Source organism: Barbus barbus (assembly GCF_936440315.1).
Source record: "Barbus barbus genome assembly, chromosome: 34".
Taxonomy (NCBI): domain Eukaryota; kingdom Metazoa; phylum Chordata; class Actinopteri; order Cypriniformes; family Cyprinidae; genus Barbus; species Barbus barbus.
The window spans coordinates 23,668,492-23,691,083 of NC_136762.1; the positions used below are offsets into that span (position 1 = coordinate 23,668,492).

General features: G+C 43.4%; 2 protein-coding genes across 2 annotated transcripts in view; one reads left to right on the forward strand and one right to left on the reverse strand.

Annotated features, from left to right (window-relative positions):
* Window positions 1-1,280: 1,280 nt before the first annotated feature.
* LOC306854046 (ribosome biogenesis protein NOP53-like) lies at window positions 1,281-12,052 on the reverse strand. The gene is made up of 12 exons (XM_079391834.1): window positions 11,785-12,052; window positions 11,353-11,432; window positions 11,183-11,270; window positions 6,365-6,573; window positions 6,225-6,280; window positions 5,740-5,835; window positions 5,526-5,624; window positions 3,837-3,998; window positions 3,579-3,754; window positions 1,962-2,028; window positions 1,804-1,880; window positions 1,281-1,676 (listed from the first exon to the last, which is right to left on the reverse strand). Exons 1-12 carry the CDS (start codon window positions 12,048-12,050, stop codon window positions 1,616-1,618), a joined length of 1,437 nt encoding a protein of 478 aa, XP_079247960.1. The 5' UTR covers window positions 12,051-12,052; the 3' UTR covers window positions 1,281-1,615.
* Window positions 12,053-12,091: 39 nt separating this feature from the next.
* LOC306854078 (serine-protein kinase ATM-like) overlaps window positions 12,092-22,592 on the forward strand; it is a 33,153-nt gene continuing 22,652 nt past the window's right edge. The window contains exons 1-3 of the mRNA XM_079391879.1: window positions 12,092-12,182; window positions 19,290-19,376; window positions 19,537-19,609. The gene's annotated coding sequence lies outside the window, so the exon portion shown is untranslated. The remainder of the gene's footprint in view (window positions 12,183-19,289; window positions 19,377-19,536; window positions 19,610-22,592) is intronic.

Sequence of the window (22,592 nt, forward strand, 5' to 3'; positions counted from 1 at the left end):
GCATCAATTGTTTCCAGTCAATAACCAACAGTGTCCCAATTTGCCTCAATTCACCCTACTGTAAGTCTTACTAAAATAAAAAGTGGTTAAGGTTCCAGGCATTTTTATTGAGCTTAAAGTTACAGCAGCCTAATAAACTTGCATGTTGTCTGTTACTTAATGTTAATCAAACAACAAAAGAAAAAAAAAATTCACTGCTCTTCAGAATAACTTTAATAGAAGTCAAGGTACAATCATTTCATATGGTGAAGGTGACTTAAATATGCAGTGCATAATTATCCTATTGTTTGCAATTTCCTTTTTTATTACTGAATGTTTCAAACTTTTTCCCCAGAAGTCTAGAACTGGCACTGCTTTAATAATTTAATGACTTGTAACACCTCTATAAATGTGTTATTTCAACCCAATAACTCAAGATTCAATTACTGAGTTTGTCAGTAACATCCTTCACTGATATAAAAAGCTTAGGAACTTACTGAAGTGAATCTGGCATGTGCAACAGGACAGGATTACTGGAGGGACGCTCCGGCGGACAGCAAGGATCAGAGATGATGACCAGGGCAGGCATCTCTTTAGGTAAGATTACATTCCCACCCATGATTGCACGATAATCAGCTTTGCCTGCACATTGCTACCAGGGGAGAAGCCCTTATTTCCCTGGCAGGGGCCTTAAAAGTTTAAGATAATGGGACTGAAACAATCCCCTACCTCCTCATACTCAGTGAGATTTTCCTTTATTCTCTTAAAAGTGTATTTTATGCCATTTTTATCTTCACGGCAAAACAGGACAACTTAAAATAAAATAAAAAACTAATAATGAAATTATTACCACTTTAAAAGGACATATTTCAATAAGATATTTGACAAATATAGAAAACTATGCCATTTTTGCATAATACAAAAAAAACAACAATATGGATTCCTCACTGCACTGGAGACATAGCAACTTCTACAATAGACTTTAAAATATTATTTCAACAAACTAATTTGACCCTTTTGTGATTTAAGTCCTTACATTTGCAATTAAACAGTAAATATGAATGACCTTAATTTATGCCTGTTTGGCAGGCAGTAGAGCTGGATTAGGCAATGCCTGGAGCAACAACTGCAACCAATCTGCAGCTGTGCATGTAGGTGGTGTACCATTTACTTTTAACTGCATTCACTATAACTACACTGAACAAAAATACATTGCATAATCAAAAAAAATAAAGATTTCTGAAATGCAATGTTAGATATACAAATTAGTATTGCACACACAATGCAACTAGAAAATATTTGGTATATGCGAAACATTTATTGTACCGTGTGCCTTTCCAGAGGGGCATGGGCTGCTCTAGTACAGTCTGGTTCATGTAAAGGGTTTTTCCCCCACAATCTTCACGTTATGGATTTTTCCCCCTTGCCAGAGTCACTTTTGGCTAGCTGACTGGGGGAACTAAAGCATAATTGCAACAGCGTGGATTGCGAAAAACAGTATAGGAATAAAACTGATACTACATTTTTTTTTAAGACACACTGAGACAAAAGATTGTTGGAATATAACGTCTTTTTTATTGCAGTATGAATAGCACACCATTTGTTGGAGGACTGAAAGGAAAAACAACACTGTGCATCACTCGATCTCCCTGAAGGCCCTCTTCTCGGAGTACTTCAACTTGTACTTCCTCTTAAACCTGAAAGGAGAATAGGAACAATTAAAATGGACAAGCAAATGAAAGTTAAACAGAAAGCATTGCAGCTAACACCACTTAAATGTTTCATTGATTTTATACAAATAAAGCAATAAAACGCTGAACTTACCTGGCTCTTTCTCTGGGCTCAATAATGTTTCTCTTCTGTAAGCTCTTAAATCTGTCTTTTAGGATGCTGCCCTCTGGCTGCATGACAAAGAAACACATGTTGTTAGAAATAACCCAACTACAACTCAGTAAGAGCTCAACACTAGCAGTTAAACATACCTTTAGACTGCGAAGAGAACCCGCGAGCTCATCGCTAAGCTGAACATCTAGATCAGGTGTCTGGTACCTACGGAAAAATAAAACACTTTCAATTCCAAGCAAAGAACAACAGGTTACAACTTCAACAACCTTTGTGTTTTTGTTTCATAGCTTTTTATGTAGGGACCTATTGAACAATATGGTACAGGAATAGATGATCCTAAACAACCCTTTTAAGAAAGCCAGTATCCATCAGAAAACAGCGTACCTGGAGAGGCCAAATGATTGTCAGATTGATCTCATTGATATTTTTGGAATGTTTGTTTCCATTGGATGCGTGAAAACATGTGAAACATTATTTGTTATAAAGAAAAAACACTTCTAATGAAACGTGATAGTCAATCCAGAGAATGTTACACCTGCGTATTATGCATCATCACAATCAGGTAGTTATTTAAGAATTTAAACAACCATTTATCTTTACATGTTATATTTACAAGTTAACTGAACTGAGAAAAAATAAAATAAATTGTGAATTGCAATTGATGTACAAATTGCCATAATGTCCCCCCATAATAACAGGATTGAATGCTTGTTTAATGCAGTTAACATTACAATTTGCCGGAAAAAAAAAAAAAAGTAACAAGAAAAACTTTTCCCAAAAAGCATTCTGTAAAAAATGGTTAAAATAGTCACATTCTGGGTGTCAGTGATGTGTAATACTACTGGCCTTATTTAATAAAATCAATAACAGAATAAACATTTGTACTGCATTTATGGATAGTACAGCAGACTAACTTCAAATCAGATGAAACTATTTTCTCTATCATGATGTCATGTAGTGTACAGGAAAACAAATGCTTTCATTGCTGTGTGAAAATAAGTGTATAATTGGAACAGTTCATAGTTGGAGCTGAGCTGATGAAATGGATGAGAGACGTGAGGAACAGTATTAAGAACCGCTGCTTTAAAACATGATTTTGAAACTTGTGAATGCATTAGAATCATTAGAAGACAGAATCGCGATTCATATATGAATATATTTTTACGTGCACACCTAGTTTTCTCTTCCTCTTCTCTAAAGCAGCACAGCATGGCCTCGCCCCATTTGCTGCGTGTTCCCGGGAGCAGGGTTTATCTGGGTTCGTGACGTAACAAACCCAGGAAGTAACTCATTGTAGTCCCTACGAGCTGTTTTTGTAGACATTAAACTGCCAGAATTTTAAAAGACGTTATCTCCGTTTGCATTGAACTTTCAGCATTGTAACTTTGCAGATATTGTTTATGCTCAAACAGCAACATTACACACTAATGTTAAACAAGTGAAATCGCAATCAACCACCCCTTTGAACTGGTTAAATGTAAATATAATCTTACCCTGCGGTACATGAACCGTGTTGATCCGGGATTTTTTTGTCTGCAATCGTGACGACTGTAATATGAGACTTCTCCCGCTTGTATTGTGATCCGTAAACCCTCACATTGACAGCTGTCATTGTAAGACAGTTAGTAACTCTGTTTGTTTGTCCGAGTTCGCAACAGTAACTAAGGGGGGCGGGGCTTACGATAGGTCAATTAATAGGCGTCTGCTAAATGAATGTAAATGTAATGCTGTAATGTAATTGTAAAAGAACTGACTTGAGTCTGCCCAGTCGGCGAGGCATGCTCTTCTGTGCCTCTTGTTGGGCCTTGCGTTGAGCGTGCCTCATCTCGGTCCTCTGTTCCTGCTTCTTCACGCTGACGTGGATAGATCGCAATTGGAACAGCTGCTGCTGCTTATCAATCACCTGACGCTCCGCCTTCCTCTGCAACTCCTGTTCAATAGATTAAAGCTTTGAATGTTAATCGAGAGATTGATACCCTCCTTGGTCAACAGGCCGGTCCATTCTCCTTTACCTTAATCCTTTCAGCTTTCTCCTTTTTCCTCTGTTTCTCAGTTTTCTTTTCCTGTGTTGCAGTTGGCCCAATGACTGTGTCTTCGGCGTCTCCTCCTGTCTCCTGTGGTTCAGTCTCCTCTTCATCAATCAACCCCTCCACCTGCTCTTTAAAGGTGCTTTCCTAAAACACAAACAAATGCATATGGACACACTCCAATCTGAACTTGGAGCTTATATCCAAAATAATATGTCCACTGCACAGCACTGTATAATGCTTACCATATATATATATTTTTTTTTTAAGTAACACTTAAGTATAGGGACCAATTCTCACTATTAACTAGTAGTTTATTAGCATGCCTATTATGTCGCTTGAACGACTCGGCACGGTTCAGAACAGCACGGCTCAGTTCGGCTCGTTTTGTGTTTCCACTACAGTTTAGTACTGCTTTAGAGTGGGCGGGATTATTCACGTGTCGTTATAGCAGCTCTACTGCCGTGACTCCTGAAAAACATTTTAATTCTGTGTCGCTCCATCACGCTCTCGCTGGATCCGCTCCTTGGCTATCAACGAGAGGAACGTCTGTACTTCCTCAACAGACAACGAAACAGCCATTTTTTGGTTGTTTAAAAAAGGCCCGCTCATTCAAAACAGTCGCGTACGATCCTTCGCTGGCTGTGCTGATTTAAATCTAGAGGGTCTGTTGTGTCTCGTGCTGAAAGTTCAATGATGCAGGCAGTGACGATTTTCTCCGGCCATTCAGTGATCAGCATAGTTTACACGTAACGTTTTGGTAACGGTACGGCTCGCTTGGAACCTCGGCGGTACTAAAACAAGTACCAGGTACTGTACTCAGTGGAAAACCCGCCAAAAGTGAGCTGTACTGAACCGTACCGTGCTGTACCATGCAGTGGAAAAGCGCCATTATTTACATATTGGCTGTTTATTAGGGCTTATAAAGCAAATATTCTGAATGACCATATTCGACATCCCTAATCCTACCCAATACCGAACAACTGCTTTATTAACTTATTAATAAACAATAAATTAGGAGTTTGAGGCAAAAGTCATAATTAATGGTTTGTTAATAGCGAGAAATGGACCTTAAAATAAAGTGTGACCCAAAAATAAAATAAATGTTAGGTACCCACATGAAAGTAAAAATAAAACTATTTAGAAAAAATGTAAATAAAACAAAACAAAGTATTTTAACAGTTGGAGTCGAGAAAGATGTTAAAAATGACTTCTACAATTATGTTTGGTTCATTCTTCTGACAGAAAACAATTTGATAGCATTACGCTGTGAGATACAGTATTTTCTGCTGAATATTACACATTTTTGAAAATTTAATTATCATCATAGACGGCAAGCCTTTCAGGAAGGACAGAAAAATGATGTGAGGCAGGAGATGTTAGTCATGCCTAGTTATGGTAAACGTGGTCATATTTACTGTTGTTCTATGAATATTTGCAGCCAGAATCCAGTCATCTCACTAGGAATTCTCATGATTGGGAATTTTGCGTAAGGGATTCAGTTGGCCATGCATATTTGCTGCAAAATGGTTTGGTTTAAAAGTGAATTCTGTATGAGCCGTGCTTCATAGTCATACATCACTACACTATCTACAATATACATTTTTTTAACTAGCAAATTTTTAGCTAACGTGACCACACCTAAAGGTGTTAGCATATGGTTAGAAGTTGTACCTCAGTGGCCTTATCCTCATTCACAGCTAGTTGACGTGCCAACTTTTCCTCCACTTTCTGCTTCTTGACCTCTACCTCATGGGCCTCACGAAGCAGGTCCTAAAGAAACACACAAAAATTAATTTCCAAACAAACAGATGGGCCATTTGATCATTAAATCCAAGTGTTTTCTGATACAATGAGCATTGCGTAGCAGAAACAGGCAGTATTTTACCTGGTGAGAAAAGAAGTCTGGGTTGTATGAACCTCCAGGAGCGATAACTTCAATCGCAGGAAGAACGGAAGGTTTCTCATTCAGTCTATCTGGTCTCTTAAAAAAGTGAAAAATGAACAACAAATTCAGCACATGACCACAACAACAGCTAAATCTAGTGGTTCACTGATATGGATTTTTTAATTGCCGATGCCAATACCTTAAGCCCTGTTCACACCTGGTATTAAGAAGCTAATAAAAAGCAAGTAGACAAGGCAGATGCATTCTAGTTTGCACCTGGTGTTTTAATCCATCTCTTTTGTCCACTTATGACCACTTCTGTCCTGATTTTGAGGGGAGGGTCTATGAGTATGTGCTTTTTCTGATCTTTGATAATTGATCATTACAAAATACCAAATAATGGCTGATATATTGGCCGGCCACAAGCTACACCATTGTCAAAATGGCTATGAATTATCACAACAAAAAAAGAACACTGTTCTCACCTTGACAAGCTTTTTCTTAGTCTGTTCGAGATAGTAGGGATCAGCCGTCTCTGGTGCTGTTGGACATTAAGACATTGAGTCACATTATGCCACTTGTGTACATCACATCACAAGAAAGTGTAAAGACCAACTCTACTCACTGCCTGCACTCCACAGGTCATAAAATGGTCTCTTTGGATTATTATTGGCCACTGGATGTTCCTTAACTGACACCCCAGAGGCAGCTGCAGCCCTTCGGAGTTGAAGAAGTTTTTCTCTCCGTGGCAACACTCCCATGGCCGCCAACTTTGCTGCTCTCTCCGATATGCGCCGCTGCTTTTTAGCATTGGGCTGCTGGAACGCCAAGACACTAAAAGAATATTAGGAGAATCAGGGTCATGTAAAAATAGGGTTGGAGATTATCAAATTATCCTAATATGTGTGGTGCAGTATAAAATCCAACAATTCTCTTTAAATAAATTTCCTTAAGTGAAGTGACATTCAGCCAAGTATGGTGACCCATACTCGGAATTCGTGGTCTGCATTTAACCCATCCAGTATGCACACACACAGCAGTGAACACAAACACACCGTGAACAAACACCCGGAGCAGTGGGCAGCCATTTATGCACACAGCAGTTGGGGGTTCGGTGCCTTGCTCAAGGGCACCTCAGTCGTGGTATTGAGGGTGGAGAGAGCGCTGGACATTCACTCCGCCCACCTACAATTCCTGCCGGCCCGAGACTCAAACCCGCAACCTTCGGATTACAAGTCCGACTCTCTAACCATTAGGCCACGACTTCCCTTCTAATGACACTATATAGCAAATATCAATTGCCTTCTCATTTCTATCACCACAAAACAAACTATATTGATCAGAGATATATTTAAAGTTGGATATACAGAATATCCAACTTCGCCTGCATACATACAGTACCCTAACAAAAAGAAATAGCAGGGCTCCAAACTGCGACTAAAATGACTAAAAATATTAATTTGCGAGTAAAGTTTTTGCTGAGGTCGCCACTGGCGACTATATATAATTTGCATGAAAGGACTTTTTTCCCGATTGTTTTGCGCTCACATCTTTTGTTATGTTCACGTATTAAACTTACATAAGACGATGCGCATCAAAGTTTTACTGGAAAAGAGTTTCAAACAGTCCTCGTCTCTGCCGCACACAGTCTGCTGAACGCAGTGAGAGAGACCTGAAAGGGCCTGTTTACACCTGGTCACTTCATGCATTTTCTCTGATCGGATATCTATATGATTTGTTTAAACGTTTCCCCATTTACACTTGACCACATAAATGTGTCTTCGCAAAACGGATATAAATCCGTTCTTCAATTCCTGCTTCATATGCAAATATAACGGAGTTCACGTCAATGAAAGCAATGGATAATTTTATTAATTATCAGCTAATTTCAATATCAAGAGAGCGCGCGGCATCAGCACTGGAAAGATAGGCTAGTCTCGCTACTTTTAATGAAGAAGATTGTGTGTTGAGCGTCTGCGACTTACTTTCAGGTTCATTCAGTTTGCGCGTCGCTTGCTGAAGAAATACTCCGCGACTCATCCGCGGTGATGCTTGTTGCATTGCGCTGTCATATCTGACTATAACATGCCATATAGCCTATAAAACGCTCTCACACGTCTATTATTTTAATATTATGGGAGGAGTAAAATTACCATATGTGGTTTCAACAACCAGATGCATTTACACTTGTCCGGTCGATCTTCTTATCGAGATCTTAGTCTATATGCTGTGTTCTGTTAATGCATGGACTTCCTGTTATTTGAAGCGCACTTGCCATCCAGTAATCGCAAAAAGCTTTGTGCTGTCTTACTTTTTAATAAACAAAGTATCAGCTTTAAAATGCTACGAAATTCAAATGATGCGGTTTGGGTGCTCTTTAATGCGGACCACAAGCGCACACTGTCGGTAATATAAACACCAGTACCCCGCGTCCACACGGTCCGTGTATGCGTCCGGATCTCTTTAGCACCTCAGTTAAAGCAGCAAGTGAACCCATTATATATTTCGATTTACTACTATAGTATGAAATGAACATGATCAAAAGGTAGGCAATAAGAAAGCCTATAGTACAACTTACTGAAATGTTTTATGGAAAATCTCATTCAGTGTTTCAAACTGAGGAAATGTATAAAGCTTGTAAACATTGCATTGTAATACATTTACCTCAGAATAACCACTCAGTGTCCATAAACTCATCAGTCAGCTAGAAAAATAACTATAAAGAGGAGCGTTTTGCTATATTTATGCGCTGTTGCATATTAATATTTTTACTTATTCTGTTGTACATGATTCAACTCCTCCTATAAAATTGCATTTTACTAATGAAGAAAAACAGACTGAATGTGTGAAAGACGTGACAACATTTATAGGATGCACTGCACTCAGTTGCCAAGTGATGCTTATGGTCCATGATATTAGTACAGATTCTGTGTAACGAACAATTCTTTGTGACTGTATATTTCAAGTTGTAAAAGACATTTAATTCACACTTTAAGTGAACCTTAGTCCTCCGGTCGACCTGATCATCTACAAGATGGATTAAAATGCTGATAAAGCCTAGAAAAGATAAGACATAAACACATGACAAAATGATTGAAATGTTAAAATAGGGGGGAAAAATAAAATGATAATAATAAAATAAACCACTTTTATTCTGTGGCACCTAAAAAAATAATTTGGCGCCTAAGTTTTTCTTTTATAGGAGCCAATGGCTCCTTACTCGATTTTTTTGTCTGGAGCCCTGAATAGGGTAAACGTACCCATTAAGCAAACTTCCATTTTTGAGATCAGATTATAAAAAAATAATAATAATTGATTATCCTACTTGATGTCTTAACCAATTGATATGTTTGTTCCTACATACCGCCTGTAATTTGAAGTCAATCAGATAATTGCACACGGAGATACGAGTCTCCATGTGTTCACTCTATCTGGCGGCTTTCACCAAAAGAGGAGCCCCTTAAATGTGCGTTTTTTAGATGTTTAAGCCTTTATTTTGGGTAAGTTTCATTACTTGTAAAATTGAGAGATTAATGTTCAGACTTTTGCATATTATAACCTGGAACTTGGATGTGGGAAATAATTAAATAATTAGATCCAAAAGATAGCTTTAGCAACACAGCGCAGATGCTACAGAACACAGTTAGCTGACTAGCTGTATAAGATTGTGTGCTACGCTAATATATTACTTCATAGGCTTTACTGGCTTGTACTTTTACATCCATAATATTATAAATTGACAGTTTATTGCTGGTCTGTGGTTTTATAGTGCTGTAATTTTTAAAGATTTTATTTTATTTTAAGTTGAGCTTAAAAGGTACACTACTATGAAAATCACACAGCTTCAGTGTGACATCAATAAGAAAAAGCATATTTCATAAATATTGTTAATAATAGTTGTCCATATTAAAATTAATAATAGTTGTCCATATTAAAATATGTATGAACTTAATCCATGACCTAGACTATTTATTTAGCAAAATCCTGTCATTTTAATAAATATTACATGAAATTGTTGCTGCTCCCATTAAGCTCTGCTCTCTTTAAGCTCTTCCACATTGAACGTCTCTGTAAATACTTCAGAAACAGACTTTAAATATTAACTGATGGTTGTCACTAAGTTGAGTTCTATGGATTCTGTCGACTCAAATCTGCAGACAGGCTCTGATCTTTGGTAACTAGCATCAACTTTTCCAGACTGTAAATCTGTGGAAAACCGGGGCATGCATTTAAAAAGAGGTTTCATAATGAAGCTAGTTTCTGTGTTCATCCCCATGTATTAAATGTTTTATTGGTTTGTTTTATTTGATTTTTGAATACATTTTATTTAGCTGAATGTAGACTAGTCTAGTCTAATGACACTTCATTCAAGATTTTTTATTTGTCACATACACAATTATACAGAGTATAACCAGCAGTGAAATGTAGGTGTAATAATGTATTCATTATTAATCATATATATATATCTGATCAACTTGAATGCCTTGCTGCTTGATTTTAGTGTTCTGTTTTTCTTTGTGATTGACTTTGTACCTTCAAAAAATATATATTTTTACAATTATTCTTAAATTTTCCTTAAAATAAACAATTTTTAATAAAACATTATGTGAGCTTAAATGGGAACAGGGGTGTGCTTAAAGGGTACAAAAATGTACCCATTAAGCACAGCCAGACTTTTTTAATTTAATGATGTATATCTTAATTTAAATGCTTTTGTCATTTGAAATAAAAATTCAAATGAGATTAATATTTTTTTTAACAACGTTTTTACGGAAACCAATATCTTGTGCACTAAAAATGTCTCAATGTAGATTTTGGTGAGCTTAATAGGTACGTTAACCTAACTAATTTCAGCTGTGTGATTGTTTATATACTAAATCTAATGTATAATATCATTGCACAGGACCCAATATAATGTTTTTTTTTACTATATTTACTATAGAAAATCTCAACTTCTTGACCGTTTATGTTGGCACAAAATGGAAACTATTATAGCACAGCACTTATCTGCTAAATGTGACTATAAGGCATTAGGATATTACAAATATTAACACCATAGTGAAAAGTGGTATACAAATAAAATACTTAAATCTACATCAAAAACATGATATGCTTATAATGAAGTATTAATCCCCAATTGTGTGCATGTTTCATATGCTGCTATTTAACTGTACTATAATATAACTTCATTAAATCATCAGCATGTTCTCTAGATAAAATGGCACTGGTCAAAAGAATAAAAAAACTCAAACCAAATTTTGAGAAAATGCCCTCAGATCCTGGAAGGCCGTTCACACAACAGCCCTCCAAGTCCCATTGTTTTGTCTTCACATTCCCAAAGAAATACTGGGAGCGCAAGGATGAGATCATCAATGGGCAGAAGATTATGCAGGTTACAGTTCATTTTGAAAGTAAATCTTACAGGTAGTCATACTGTACTCACTTTTTTGGGGCCTGTATGTGGGAATCTGGCTGAAGGATAAGATCTATCCGCAGAGGTTTAGACTGTTTACCTTTCGGGACTGTCGTCTCTATTAACAAGAACAGCAGTTATGGATTGCACAGGAAAAAACAGTTAACTTACTTAGTAAAGCCAGGAGTTTTTACACTTACGTGCTTGTGTATCTTTTTCATCCGTTTCACCAGTGTCCACAAAGAAGAGAGAATCATCTGTTTTTTCAGATAGCAATCCCCTATGGAAGAAGAAAGGGGACCAAAAACAAATTCAGCATTATTTTTAATTTTTTTTTGCTGTGGTTAAAACGACACACAACGAGCAATCGATGAAACATTAATAGTGTGCCCTTACCAACACAAAACAAGTGTAACGTTACTCTAGTCTAAACCACGTGGCGAAGATATTAATGCAAACTTACACGAAATACCAGCCACGTGACAGCAACGCTTCGTATTGGAAACAACCATATTTTGCCAAAATAAAGTTTTAATCGATTATTGGTGTAAAGTACACCACATATGTGCTAACATAAATAAATATTAGAATGCTAGTAAGTTCTATTCATTTTTTCTTAACAATAATCTCACCCAGTGGCTCTCTCCTGAAGCCGCACGTCGTCTAGAAACTCCTCCACATCCTGGATATCACTGAATTTGTTCCAGCTCTTTTTCTTATTTTTGTTCACGCGTTTTCGCCGTTTAATAACCGAACTGTTGTCGTCCAGACTCGATTTAAAAGACAAAAACCCCGGCTGAGACGCGGCCACGCTCTTATGTCTCTTGGCGGCCGCCATGATGGTACGAAGAAATGCGTCTCGCTGCAGCCTGAGGTGGACATCCAACCCCGCCCACATCCAAGCGTGACGTCACAAGCCACGCCTGTGTCCAAAACGTCACATACTTATTATTTTGAAACTGGAAAAAAGCATCGACAAGAAGATAAGTCTATTTGTTTGCAAACCGCTAAAAATAAGTTTGCTGTGTTGGTAAGTAAAAAGTAAAAAAAAACATCTTATGTCTTTATGAAGACTTAAAACGTTGACAACTTGAATGTGTGCGTCGTTTGTGTGCATGTGTAAACGTCTCGGTTACGTACGTATCCCTCGTTCCCTGATGGAGGGAACGGAGACGTTATGTCGTGACGACATTAGGGGATTTACTTGAGAGCCCCGACTGCCTCTGATAAGAGAAAACGCCAATGAAATTTGGCTAGTGGATTTTGCATACCTGAGCCACTCCCCGTGCATACGGGTATAAAAGGGCGACAGGTGCATCCACTCATCAGGTTTTCCGCTGAGGAGCCGAGAACGTGTCCCTGGCAACCAGCGATGGTTCAAGATTGTGGCATGGGGACATAACGTCTCCGTTCCCTCCATCAGGGAACGAGGGTTACGTACGTAACCGAGACGTTCCCTATCTGTCGGTCACTACGAGTTATGTCGTGACGACATTAGGGGTCTATGGAAAGCGCCACAACCTGAACCCCGTCACGACCTTGTGGCATGCAGATGTTGACAAGCTAGCGCGTGACAGACAAATGCGATGCGAAGGTCGCAACCTTCCCGTCGCCCCAGCGCAAATTCGCTAACCTTGGTGCCCGCAGGGACCACTGAGTACATTGCTGCTGGAGATAGCCAAGCCGCTGTTCCTTTCCCCAGAAATCGGAAGGGATTTCGACCTTCTATGAAAGATTGCTTCAAGTCTTTCCTGTTTGTTGTTACAGCCCGGCAGTAACGACGGGGAAGCGAGCCTTCCGGAGAAGGGCGCTACGGAGGCCACACCCTGCCCGAAGGGAGGTAACGTGTGGAGACACTGGTATGGACTGGCCCAAGCCTGGGGCAGTGCTACATACGCCTGGACCCTGGGGCAGATCCTACCTAGGAGAAGGGAGGAAGGCTGCCAGCAGGGCCTGACAGAGCTCTGTCAAAGGGAAGACACGGGTTTACCATGAGGGAAACCGTACCGTGGATGAAACACGTGTGGGATCACCCGAAGGGAATCAGGCCGCACGGGCACCTAGCCGAGTACAGGGGCTGACCGGAGACCCGGGCAAGCTAACACCGGTACTGGGCCTGGCGTCAGACTGCTCCGCCCAGCCTGACTGCCGGGGGTGCTGGAGGAACTCCGCCAGGGTTCGCCGTTCGGGGAACTAACTGGAGGAGAGAATAGGCGCTCGTATCCCCGGGTAAGGGGGAATGGCGCAGCAAGCGTGACACCGGCCAACTCTTCCCGCCACTTACCTGTTACCCAACACACGGGAAGAGACTGGCTCAACGCGGAGACTGTAAAATCTCGCGAAGGTGTTCGGTGTCGCCCAGCCCGCAGCTCTACAGATGTCTGCCAAAGAGGCGCCGTGCGCCAGCGCATAGGAGGAGGCAACACTCCGTGTGGAGTGAGCCCTCACCCCGAGGGGGCACGGCTCGCCTTGGGATTGGTACGCCAAGGCGATGGCATCCACTATCCAGTGGGCCAACCTCTGCTTGGAGACAGCCTTCCCTTTCTGCTGACCTCCGTGGCAGACAAAGAGCTGCTCAGAGCTTCTGAAGCTCCGGGTGCGGTCCACGTATATGCGCAGCGCTCTTACGGGACACAGCAACGCCAAGGCTGGGTCTGCCTCCTCCGAGGGCAGTGCTTGCAGGTTCACCACCTGATCGCGGAAAGGCGTGGTGGGAACCTTAGGCACGTATCCAGGCCGGGGTCTCAGGACAACGTGAGAGTAGGCCGGCCCAAACACAAGGCACTCTTCGCTTACCGAAAATGCTTGAAGGTCCCCGACCCTCTTGATGGAAGTGAGCGCGGTCAGGAGCGCTGTCTTGGCCGACAGGAATTTCAGCTCGACTGAGTCCAGCGGCTCAAAGGGACCTCTCTGAAGTCCAGCCAGGACAATAGAGAGATCCCGGGAGGGCATCAGGGGTGGCCTAGGAGGATTTAACCTTCTGGCACCCCTCAGGAACCTCACGATGAGATCGTGCTTCCCCAGGGACCGGCCGTCCACTGCATCGTGATGGGCCGCAATAGCAGCCACGTACACTTTCAAGGTGGAGGGCGACAGCCCGCGCTCCAACCTCTCTTGCAGGAAAGAAAGCACCACTCCAATCGTGCATCTTCGGGGGTCCTCCCGCCGAGAAGAACACCAGTCCGCGAACAGACTCCACTTCAGCCTGTGGCAGGCCACTCAAGTCTGCCGCGTCCCATCCAGGAGCCGCACATGGCGGTTCCACAGAGCCGGACGCGGGTGCCGTATGGTGCCGAACCCCTGAGAAAGAAGGTCCTTCCTCAGAGGGATGCGCCAGGGAGGGGCTGTCGCGAGGAGGGTGAGTTCCGGAAATCAGGTCCGGGTGGGCCAATATGGCGCAACCAACAAGACCTGCTCCTCGTCCTCCCTGACCTTGCACAGTGTCTGTGCGATCAGGCTCACTGGGGGAAACGCATACTTGCGCAGAGCCCGAGGCCAGCTGTGTGCCAGTGCGTCCGTGCCGGGGGGGGGCCTCGGCCAGGGGGAATACAGCTGGCAGTGGGAGGACTTGCGGGAAGCAAACAGGTCTACCTGAGCTTCCCCGAATCGACTCCAATCAGCCGGATCGTCTCGGGATGGAGTCGCCATTCTCCGGGGAAGTGAGCTGTCGTGAGAGCGCGTCGGCTGCACGATTGAGCTCCCCCGGAATGTGGACGGCGCGCAGCGATTTGAGCTGTGACTGACTCCAGAGGAGGAGATGGCGGGCGAGCTGTGACATGCGGCGTGATCGTAGACCTCCCTGCCGGTTGATGTACGAAACAGCCGCAGTGTTGTCCGTGCGGACCAACACGTGCTGGCCTAGGAGCAGTGGCCGGAACTGCTTTAAGGCCAGATGCACTGCCAACAGCTCTAGGCAGTTGAAGTGCCAAAGCAGCCGAGGCCCCATCCAGAGCCCCGAGGCTGCCTGCCCGTTGCATATAGCGCCCCAGCCCATGCTGGAGGCATCTGTTGTGACAACAACATGCCGGGACACTTGTCCTAAGGGCACCCCGGCCCGTAGGAAGGCAAGGTCCGACCAGGGGCTGAAAGAGCGGCGACACGATAGCGTGATGGTGACACGACGTGTCCCGCGGCGCCATGCCCATCTCGGGACCCGTGAGTGTAACCAGTGCTGAAGTGGTCTCATATGAAGCAACCCGAGCGGCGTGACTGCGGCTACGGATGCCATATGCCCCAGGAGCTGCTGAAACTGTTTCAGCGGAACCACTGTCCTGCCTCTGAAGGAACTCAGGCAGTTCAGCACTGATTGGGCACGCTCGTCCGAGAGACGTGCCATCATACTCACAGAGTCTAACTCCACACCGAGAAAAGAGATTCTCTGCACCGGGGAGAGCTTGCTCTTTTCCCAGTTGACCCGAAGCCCCAACTGGCTGAGGTGCCGGAGCACCAGGTCCCTGTGACCACCCAACTGTTCTCGCGATCGGGCCAGGATGAGCCAATCATCGAGATAGTTGAGGATCCTGACGCCCACTTCCCGTAACGGGGCAAGGGCGCCCTCCGCCACCTTCGTGAAGGCACGGGGAGACAGGGAGAGCCCGAAGGGGAGGACCCTGTACTGCCATGCCCACCCCTCGAACGCAAACCGTAGGAACGGCCTGTGTCGAGGGCGAATCGAGACATGAGAGTAAGCGTCCTTCAGGTCGATCGCTGCAAACCAATCCACGGAGTGAACTCATCTGCGTCAACATCTTGAACGGGAGCTTGTGTAGGGCCCGATTCAAGACTCGCAGGTCCAGGATTGGCCGAAGGCCACCGCCTTTCTTGGGCACGATGAAGTAGGGGCTGTAAAACCCCTGCCTCATCTCGGCTGGAGGGACCGGCTCGATTGCACCCTTTGCCAGAAGGACAGCAATCTCCTCGCGCAGGACAGGTGCATCTCGGACTGCCACCGAAGTCTCGAGGATGCCGCTGAACCTGGGCGGCCGCCTGGCGAACTGAATCGCATAGCCGAGTCGAACTGTGCGAATGAGCCAGCGAGACGGGCTGGGTAGCGCAAGCCACGCCCCCAGATACCGTGCAAGCGGCACCAAAGGCCCAATCGACGTGCCCGCAGTGGTGCAGCGAGGGGGAGTAAGGTTGGATGGAACAGAAGGCAGTGCGTTCTGACTCATCCCCACAAAACTCCCTAAGTCCCCGGGGGGACTGGCTAGAGGTGCGCGGGGAGGCATCGCGTCCCCAGACCGCACTCTCTTGGCCACTGGCAATATGGGTCTCGGGTGAGAGTGAGGAGGCATTGCGTCGCACACTGTCAGCCCGCAGACCTGGGAACCCGGAGGGAAGGGAAATTGCTCTTTCTTTGACAATGTGGGTACCACTGGCCCTTGAGCCAGTGGCGGAACAGAAAGAAAAGAAAACACAGGATTCTCCACCCGGCCCTCCTCCGGGGGAAGGAGGGACGCTAGCCTCGTCGTCTCCTGGGAAAGAGCAAATTCCTCCATCTCCGGGTTGTGCGCGTCAGGGCCGCTTTGTCGTCTTCCTGGAGGACTTGGCGGCCGGCTGAGGCGCAGGGGGCGCCGCACTCCTGCGAGAGGCTCGACGCACCGGCCTAGGTGACGACTCAGCACGGGGCGGAGCAGCTCTGGAGGACGCAGGAGGGCGCCCACGGCGACCAGCAGACTGGGGCCTGGCCCTTGGGCCAGCGGTGGCAGCTGGAGCATCCCGCCGTTTAGGGAGGATGTGCTGAATTGCCTCCGTCTGCTTTTGTACTGCCGAGAATTGCTGGGCAAAACCCTCGACAGTGTCGCCAAATAGCCCCGTCTGGGAGATGGAGGCGTCGAGAAAGCGTACTTTGTCGACGTCCTTCATCTCGGCCAGATTGAGCCAGAGATGGCGCTCTTGGACCACTAACGTGGACATCGCCTTCCCGAGGGACCGCGCCGTGACTTTCGTCGCCCGGAGAGCGAAGTCAGTCGCCGTGCGCAGCTCCTGCATCAACCCCGGGTCGGGACTACCCTCGTGCATTTGTTTTAGTGCCTTGGCCTGGTGAACTTGCAGGATGGCCATGGCATGCAGGGCAGAGGCGGCCTGGCCCGCAGCGCTGTAGGCCTTGGCGGCGAGTGCGGCCGTCAGCTTACAGGCTTTGGACGGGAGACGCGGACGATTCCTCCAGGTGGCGGCGTTTTGCGGGCACAGGTGCACCGCAACCGCTCTCTCCACCTGGGGAATATCCACGTACCCCCTGGCCGCCCCGCCATCGAGGGTAGTGAGGACGGAGGAGGGAGACGAGCGGTTTCTGGCCGAGAAAGGGGCCGTCCACGACTTCGTCAGCTCCTCATGCACCTCCGGGAAGAAAGGCACCGGGGCAAAGTGCGGCCGCTGGTCGCGTTTTGCGCCGATGAACCAATCATCCAGCCGCGAGGGCTCGGGACTGGGCGGTCTGTTGACCTCCAGCCCGATACTCACGGCTGCCCGGGCAAGCATGGCCGTCAGCTCTGGGTCCGGATCGGCAGTGGCGACAACACCCGAGGGGGGCAGCCCCGCCGATCGTTCATCCTCAGAGGACGAAAGCCCATCCCCCGATGCCGCGATCGACATCTGATCCTCGGGCGGCGCACCGAATGAAATGCTGGCGGCCCCGTGAGGCGAACCAGCGAAATCACTCGGGAACCGGACGGAACAAGCGCTGCGGGAGGAGTAAGAGGTCCGCGGGGGCGTGCCCGGCGGAGAAGCTCTTACCGTCACCCTCAGATCTCCCAGAGCGCCAGCCGGCGGTCCTCTGCTCGAGCCAGAGAGACCGGGACGGGTGGCGGCAGAGGGTGCCAATCCTTTCAGAAAGGAAAGGCGAGAACGCAGCGTTGCCATGTTCATACGCCCACAACAGGCGCATGACTCATCCACAAACGCATCTTCAGCGTGCTGGATGCCCAGACACTGAAGACAACGCTCGTGACCGTCATCCGAGGACAGGAAGCGACCGCAACCAAGAGAACACGGACGGAACGGCATCTTTAAAAAGACGCGAACCGCCCAGTGTTTTAGAAATTTGCTCTTTCAGGTGAAGTGCCCAGGGGAATCGCTGCTGCAGGGACACCGCTGTCTGCACCGTAACGCCACCCAGGAACAAACTTCGAGGCAGACGGCTTTGTGGAGATCTGATCTGCTTTGAAGATTTCTCATCCACTCGGCTCCGAAGCAAAAATCTGATGAGTGGATGCACCTGTCGCCCTTTTATACCCGTATGCACGGGGAGTGGCTCAGGTATGCAAAATCCACTAGCCAAATTTCATTGGCGTTTTCTCTTATCAGAGGCAGTCGGGGCTCTCAAGTAAATCCCCTAATGTCGTCACGACATAACTCGTAGTGACCGACAGATAGGGAACAACAGTTCAGCATGCTTATGTGTTTTGAACTGTACACAGGCACGTTATTACTTAGATATCACTAACATATATATATATATGTATGCATGTATGTGTGCATGCATGTTTGTTTGTGTGTGTGTGTGTGTTATCCAGCAAGACAGTGAGATGATGTGGTTCCTCAACCAAGATACTGTGCAAGGGTTCTGTGATCAGTGTCATTAAAAATATAATGTGTGTGGGGAGAGGTAAACACATATGTGAGAGGGATAGAGTATGGTATATGAGTAGGTAAGAGTGTTATGTAGCTATGTTATGTAGCTATTATTATAAAAAGGGGTTATTAAAAAAGTAGGTTATGAGTAGGTAAGAGTCTTATGTAGCTATTATTATAAAAAAGGGTTATTAAAAAAATTTAATTCATTTAATGTCATAAAATATATTATATATATACACTATATATTTATTAGTGCACTGCTTCTTACAACATATAACGAATGTTGAGTTAATGTGCAATTTGTTTATAACACTCATCTCACCGACTCACAGATATGTACTCACCACCCCACACACACACCCACACCCACACACACACACATGATATTTTTAATGATGTACACTGATCACAGAACCCTTGCACAGTAACTTGGTTGAGCAACCACATCATTTCACTATGAATTGCTGGATAACTCTGTTTGTGACAAATTATCTTTGTATTATTCTATATTAATGGAAAGATCACATAATTATTGTCAATCTTTATTTGTCATATTTTACAGCATTCTACGCATTTTTGGTCCAAACCTGATCCAGAGCAGTTCTGCTGGGATGAGGGGTACCTGCTGTTGTTTCAACAGTAAAGAAAGGTATGTAGGAACGGCGGGAGCATTTCTCTAGATACTGTAGTGATTGATTTTTGTGGTTTAAAATCATAAATATTCTTGTATGCAAAATTATGAGGTAAATACTATTTAGTATGACAAATATTTAGTGGACCAACACACACGTATTCTGTATTTTTAACAGGAGTGCCAAGAGGACATAAAGTGGAAGTTTGTAAGAGACATTGGCCCAGTGTTGTGCTGGATACAGAGTCACCGTCAGTTATTCTGTGGGGAGGTGAAAGGGCCTGATTTACTCCAGATGGACAGTAAAAATCAACAAAATGCCATCAAAGACTACCTGGGGTCGAATCGGATGAAGCAAGAGAAGTCTTTTTATTCTCAGGACCTGAAGTGGGACATTCACACTGACTCTATTGTGAAAAAGGTCAAGCAGAGGTTGTACTTTCTTCGCCAGCTGATGAAGTTCAACCTGCCACAAGAGCTGCTGAAACAGTTCTACTCCGCCATCATTGAATCCATCCTCTGCACTTCAATAACTGTCTGGTTCAGCTCAGCTACCAAATCTGACCTCAGAAGACTACAGAAGGTAGTCCGGACTGCTGAGCGAATCATTGGTACAACCCTCCCCACTCTCCAAGAACTGTACTTATCCAGAGTGAGCAAAAGGGCTGGTAAAATCAGTCTGGACCCCTCACATCCAGCACACTACCTCTTTGAACTGTTACCGTCTGGTCGACGCTACAGAGCTCTGAGCACCAGAACGACCAGACACAGGAACAGTTTCTTCCCTCAGGCCATATCTACCTCACAAACAGTTAAAAGTTCTCCCCACTGTGCAATAAAACATGTGCAATACCAAACTATCCATACTTATATTTATTATACATATGTTTTTGATATAATCTTATATTTTATATAATTTTAATATATCTTACATATATCCACATTCCCTTGCATAATTTGTATGTAGCACATCTGTACAATACAGTATTCTGATTGTTTGAGTATCCGGAGGAGCTGGACACATTCATATCAAATTGTGTTGCTGAACAAGGCTTGAAAGTCCATGCCATGTTTCTGTGAATAATCTAATAAGGCAAGGAATCTCTCTATGTAGCTCATGTATGTATGTGTACTGCATTTCAAGAACTGTTTATCTGATCATTCAGCTGTTCATTTATGATAGTTGGAACATATCTCTTATAGAACATATATTTTTTGCAAAATTTTTAATTAAATTATTTTTGTAAAATAATAAATATAAAAATACCAAAAGAAGCAAGGGATGTCTGTTTATTCCTCTTTAAATATGTGGAGGACCTGGACACTCTTCATATGAAGTTTTGTTGATGAATAAGGCCTGAATGTCAATGTCATGTTACTTATTATAATCTATCAAAGCAAGCATCTCTATTAAGTATATGTATGTGTATCGTACTGCATACGGAGAACTGTCAATCCTAGCATTCAAATGTTAACAATTGATAAGTGGAACAACACATCTTTAGAAAATTAAATGACAATTATAAATTATAACAATGTGTTGTGACTTGTACAATAACAAAATCTAATTGAACCATTTAAATTTGATCAATCTAAAAGGTGTCTTAGGTAGTTTAAAATAGTAATAAATTAGAATTGATCTCATTACATATATGAATAAGGTAAGGTGTAGAGGTTTTTATTACAATTAGTCTAATTTAATCAACCAATGCAAGTGTTTTACAGGCTGTTGTGATGAGAAATCAGCTCTGTACATTAGACATATTAAATATATTAGATTCAAGTTGTGCCATTTTAGCTTAGACATCCTTTAAAGAAATAAGAAAACGTGTATTAGGAAAACGAAAGGCAACATAATTTTATTTAGATCCCCGAAACGGATGTAAATTGCTTTGACATAACGTTACTTCGGGGTTTCCCGGGAATCACAAGAGGTGATGTATATGATAGGGCGTGGTTTCTGACATAACTTTTGACGTGGGCGTGACTGTATTGGTATGGGCGTGGCTTGTGACGTCACACTTGGATGTGGGCGTGGTTGGATGTCCACTGCAGGATGCAGCGAGCCCTAGTTGGGGTTAAGTCAAGTCTGTTTATTTGACTCATGAATATTATATTAGTTCCTACCTTGGAGGCTTCCCTTTTCTGGTGTAACTATCTGCCTGGGAAATTACTAATTAAACTATCCAAATTTTACCAGCAAGCGTTATTGGCTTGGAAAATTTGTTTCCATCACAATTTCTCTTCACATAAAATAATGCTTCTCTGGAACAATTGTCTCAGATTTTGTAATTGGTTTGAAAAAAATATTTACTTTGTTATGGATATGTTTGATAAAAGTGGAAACACGTTGTCTTATGAAGAATTTATGTTCTCAAATAATTTCCATTTAAAGAGTTTCAGAAAGTTGTTAAAGCTATTCCAAATGAGTTAATAATACACTTAATGAAAAGTCACCTAATGTTTGGAAGTCACGAAAGGAGACTTCCTGAGCTAAAAGTTGATATTAAAATATTTTCTATGGTGGCCAAGAGAGCTCAACGTGCTGCAAATAGACAAAACACCTGCAAATTAAGAAAACAACTTCCTCAATTTGACAACACACACGTTTCAAATGCTCACAACACAACCAAACAAAGAAATGCACTGCAAATACAATTGTATTTGGTTGTATTAACAAGTTTAGCAAATAAGCCAGGCTTAATTCAGTTAGTCTGACTTATTTTGAACCAAATCAACTGACAATAAATCAGACTAACTGAAATAAGCCTGCTTATTTGGTAAACCTGTTTTGTGAAACAGGCACCTGCTGTCAGACTGATGAAGATGTTTTCTTGATTTGCTGGTGCTTTTTCTATTTGCATGTGTTTTCTGAAGTTGCAGCGCGTTGAGCTCGCTCAGCCACCGTAATTAATTAATCTTAGATAAATTTTTCAATCCAATCATAAAAGCTCCCCTAGAGGAAAATGTTTTTGGAACGCACAGATTGCTGATATTCACTGGAAAAATGAATGGTTAAATCCATATAAATTCCGTATATTGAATAAAGTTAAAGAGGTACATTGTAAAATTCACCACAAAATCTACCCAAGAAAGCTTTCTCATCAAAATTCATGGACATTGAAAACAAATGCAGTTTTTGTAATGTACAAGAGGAAGATCTGGACCAGATATTTTACAGCTGTGACTTATCTTTGAAATTTTGGTCTGATAGTTTTTTTTCTATTTGCCCCA

What these genes read in the sequence shown, in the direction of transcription:
- LOC306854046 (XM_079391834.1), bottom strand. Translation starts at nt 12,050, where the DNA reads ATGTGGGCGGGGTTGGATGTCCACCTCAGGCTGCAGCGAGACGCATTT. An exon ending in CAGACTTCTTTTCTCACCAG is followed by an intron (nt 5,625 to 5,739) that starts GTAAAATACTGC and finishes GTGTTTCTTTAG; the next exon opens with GACCTGCTTCGTGAGGCCCA. An exon ending in GTTCTCTTCGCAGTCTAAAG is followed by an intron (nt 1,881 to 1,961) that starts GTATGTTTAACT and finishes TTTGTCATGCAG; the next exon opens with CCAGAGGGCAGCATCCTAAA.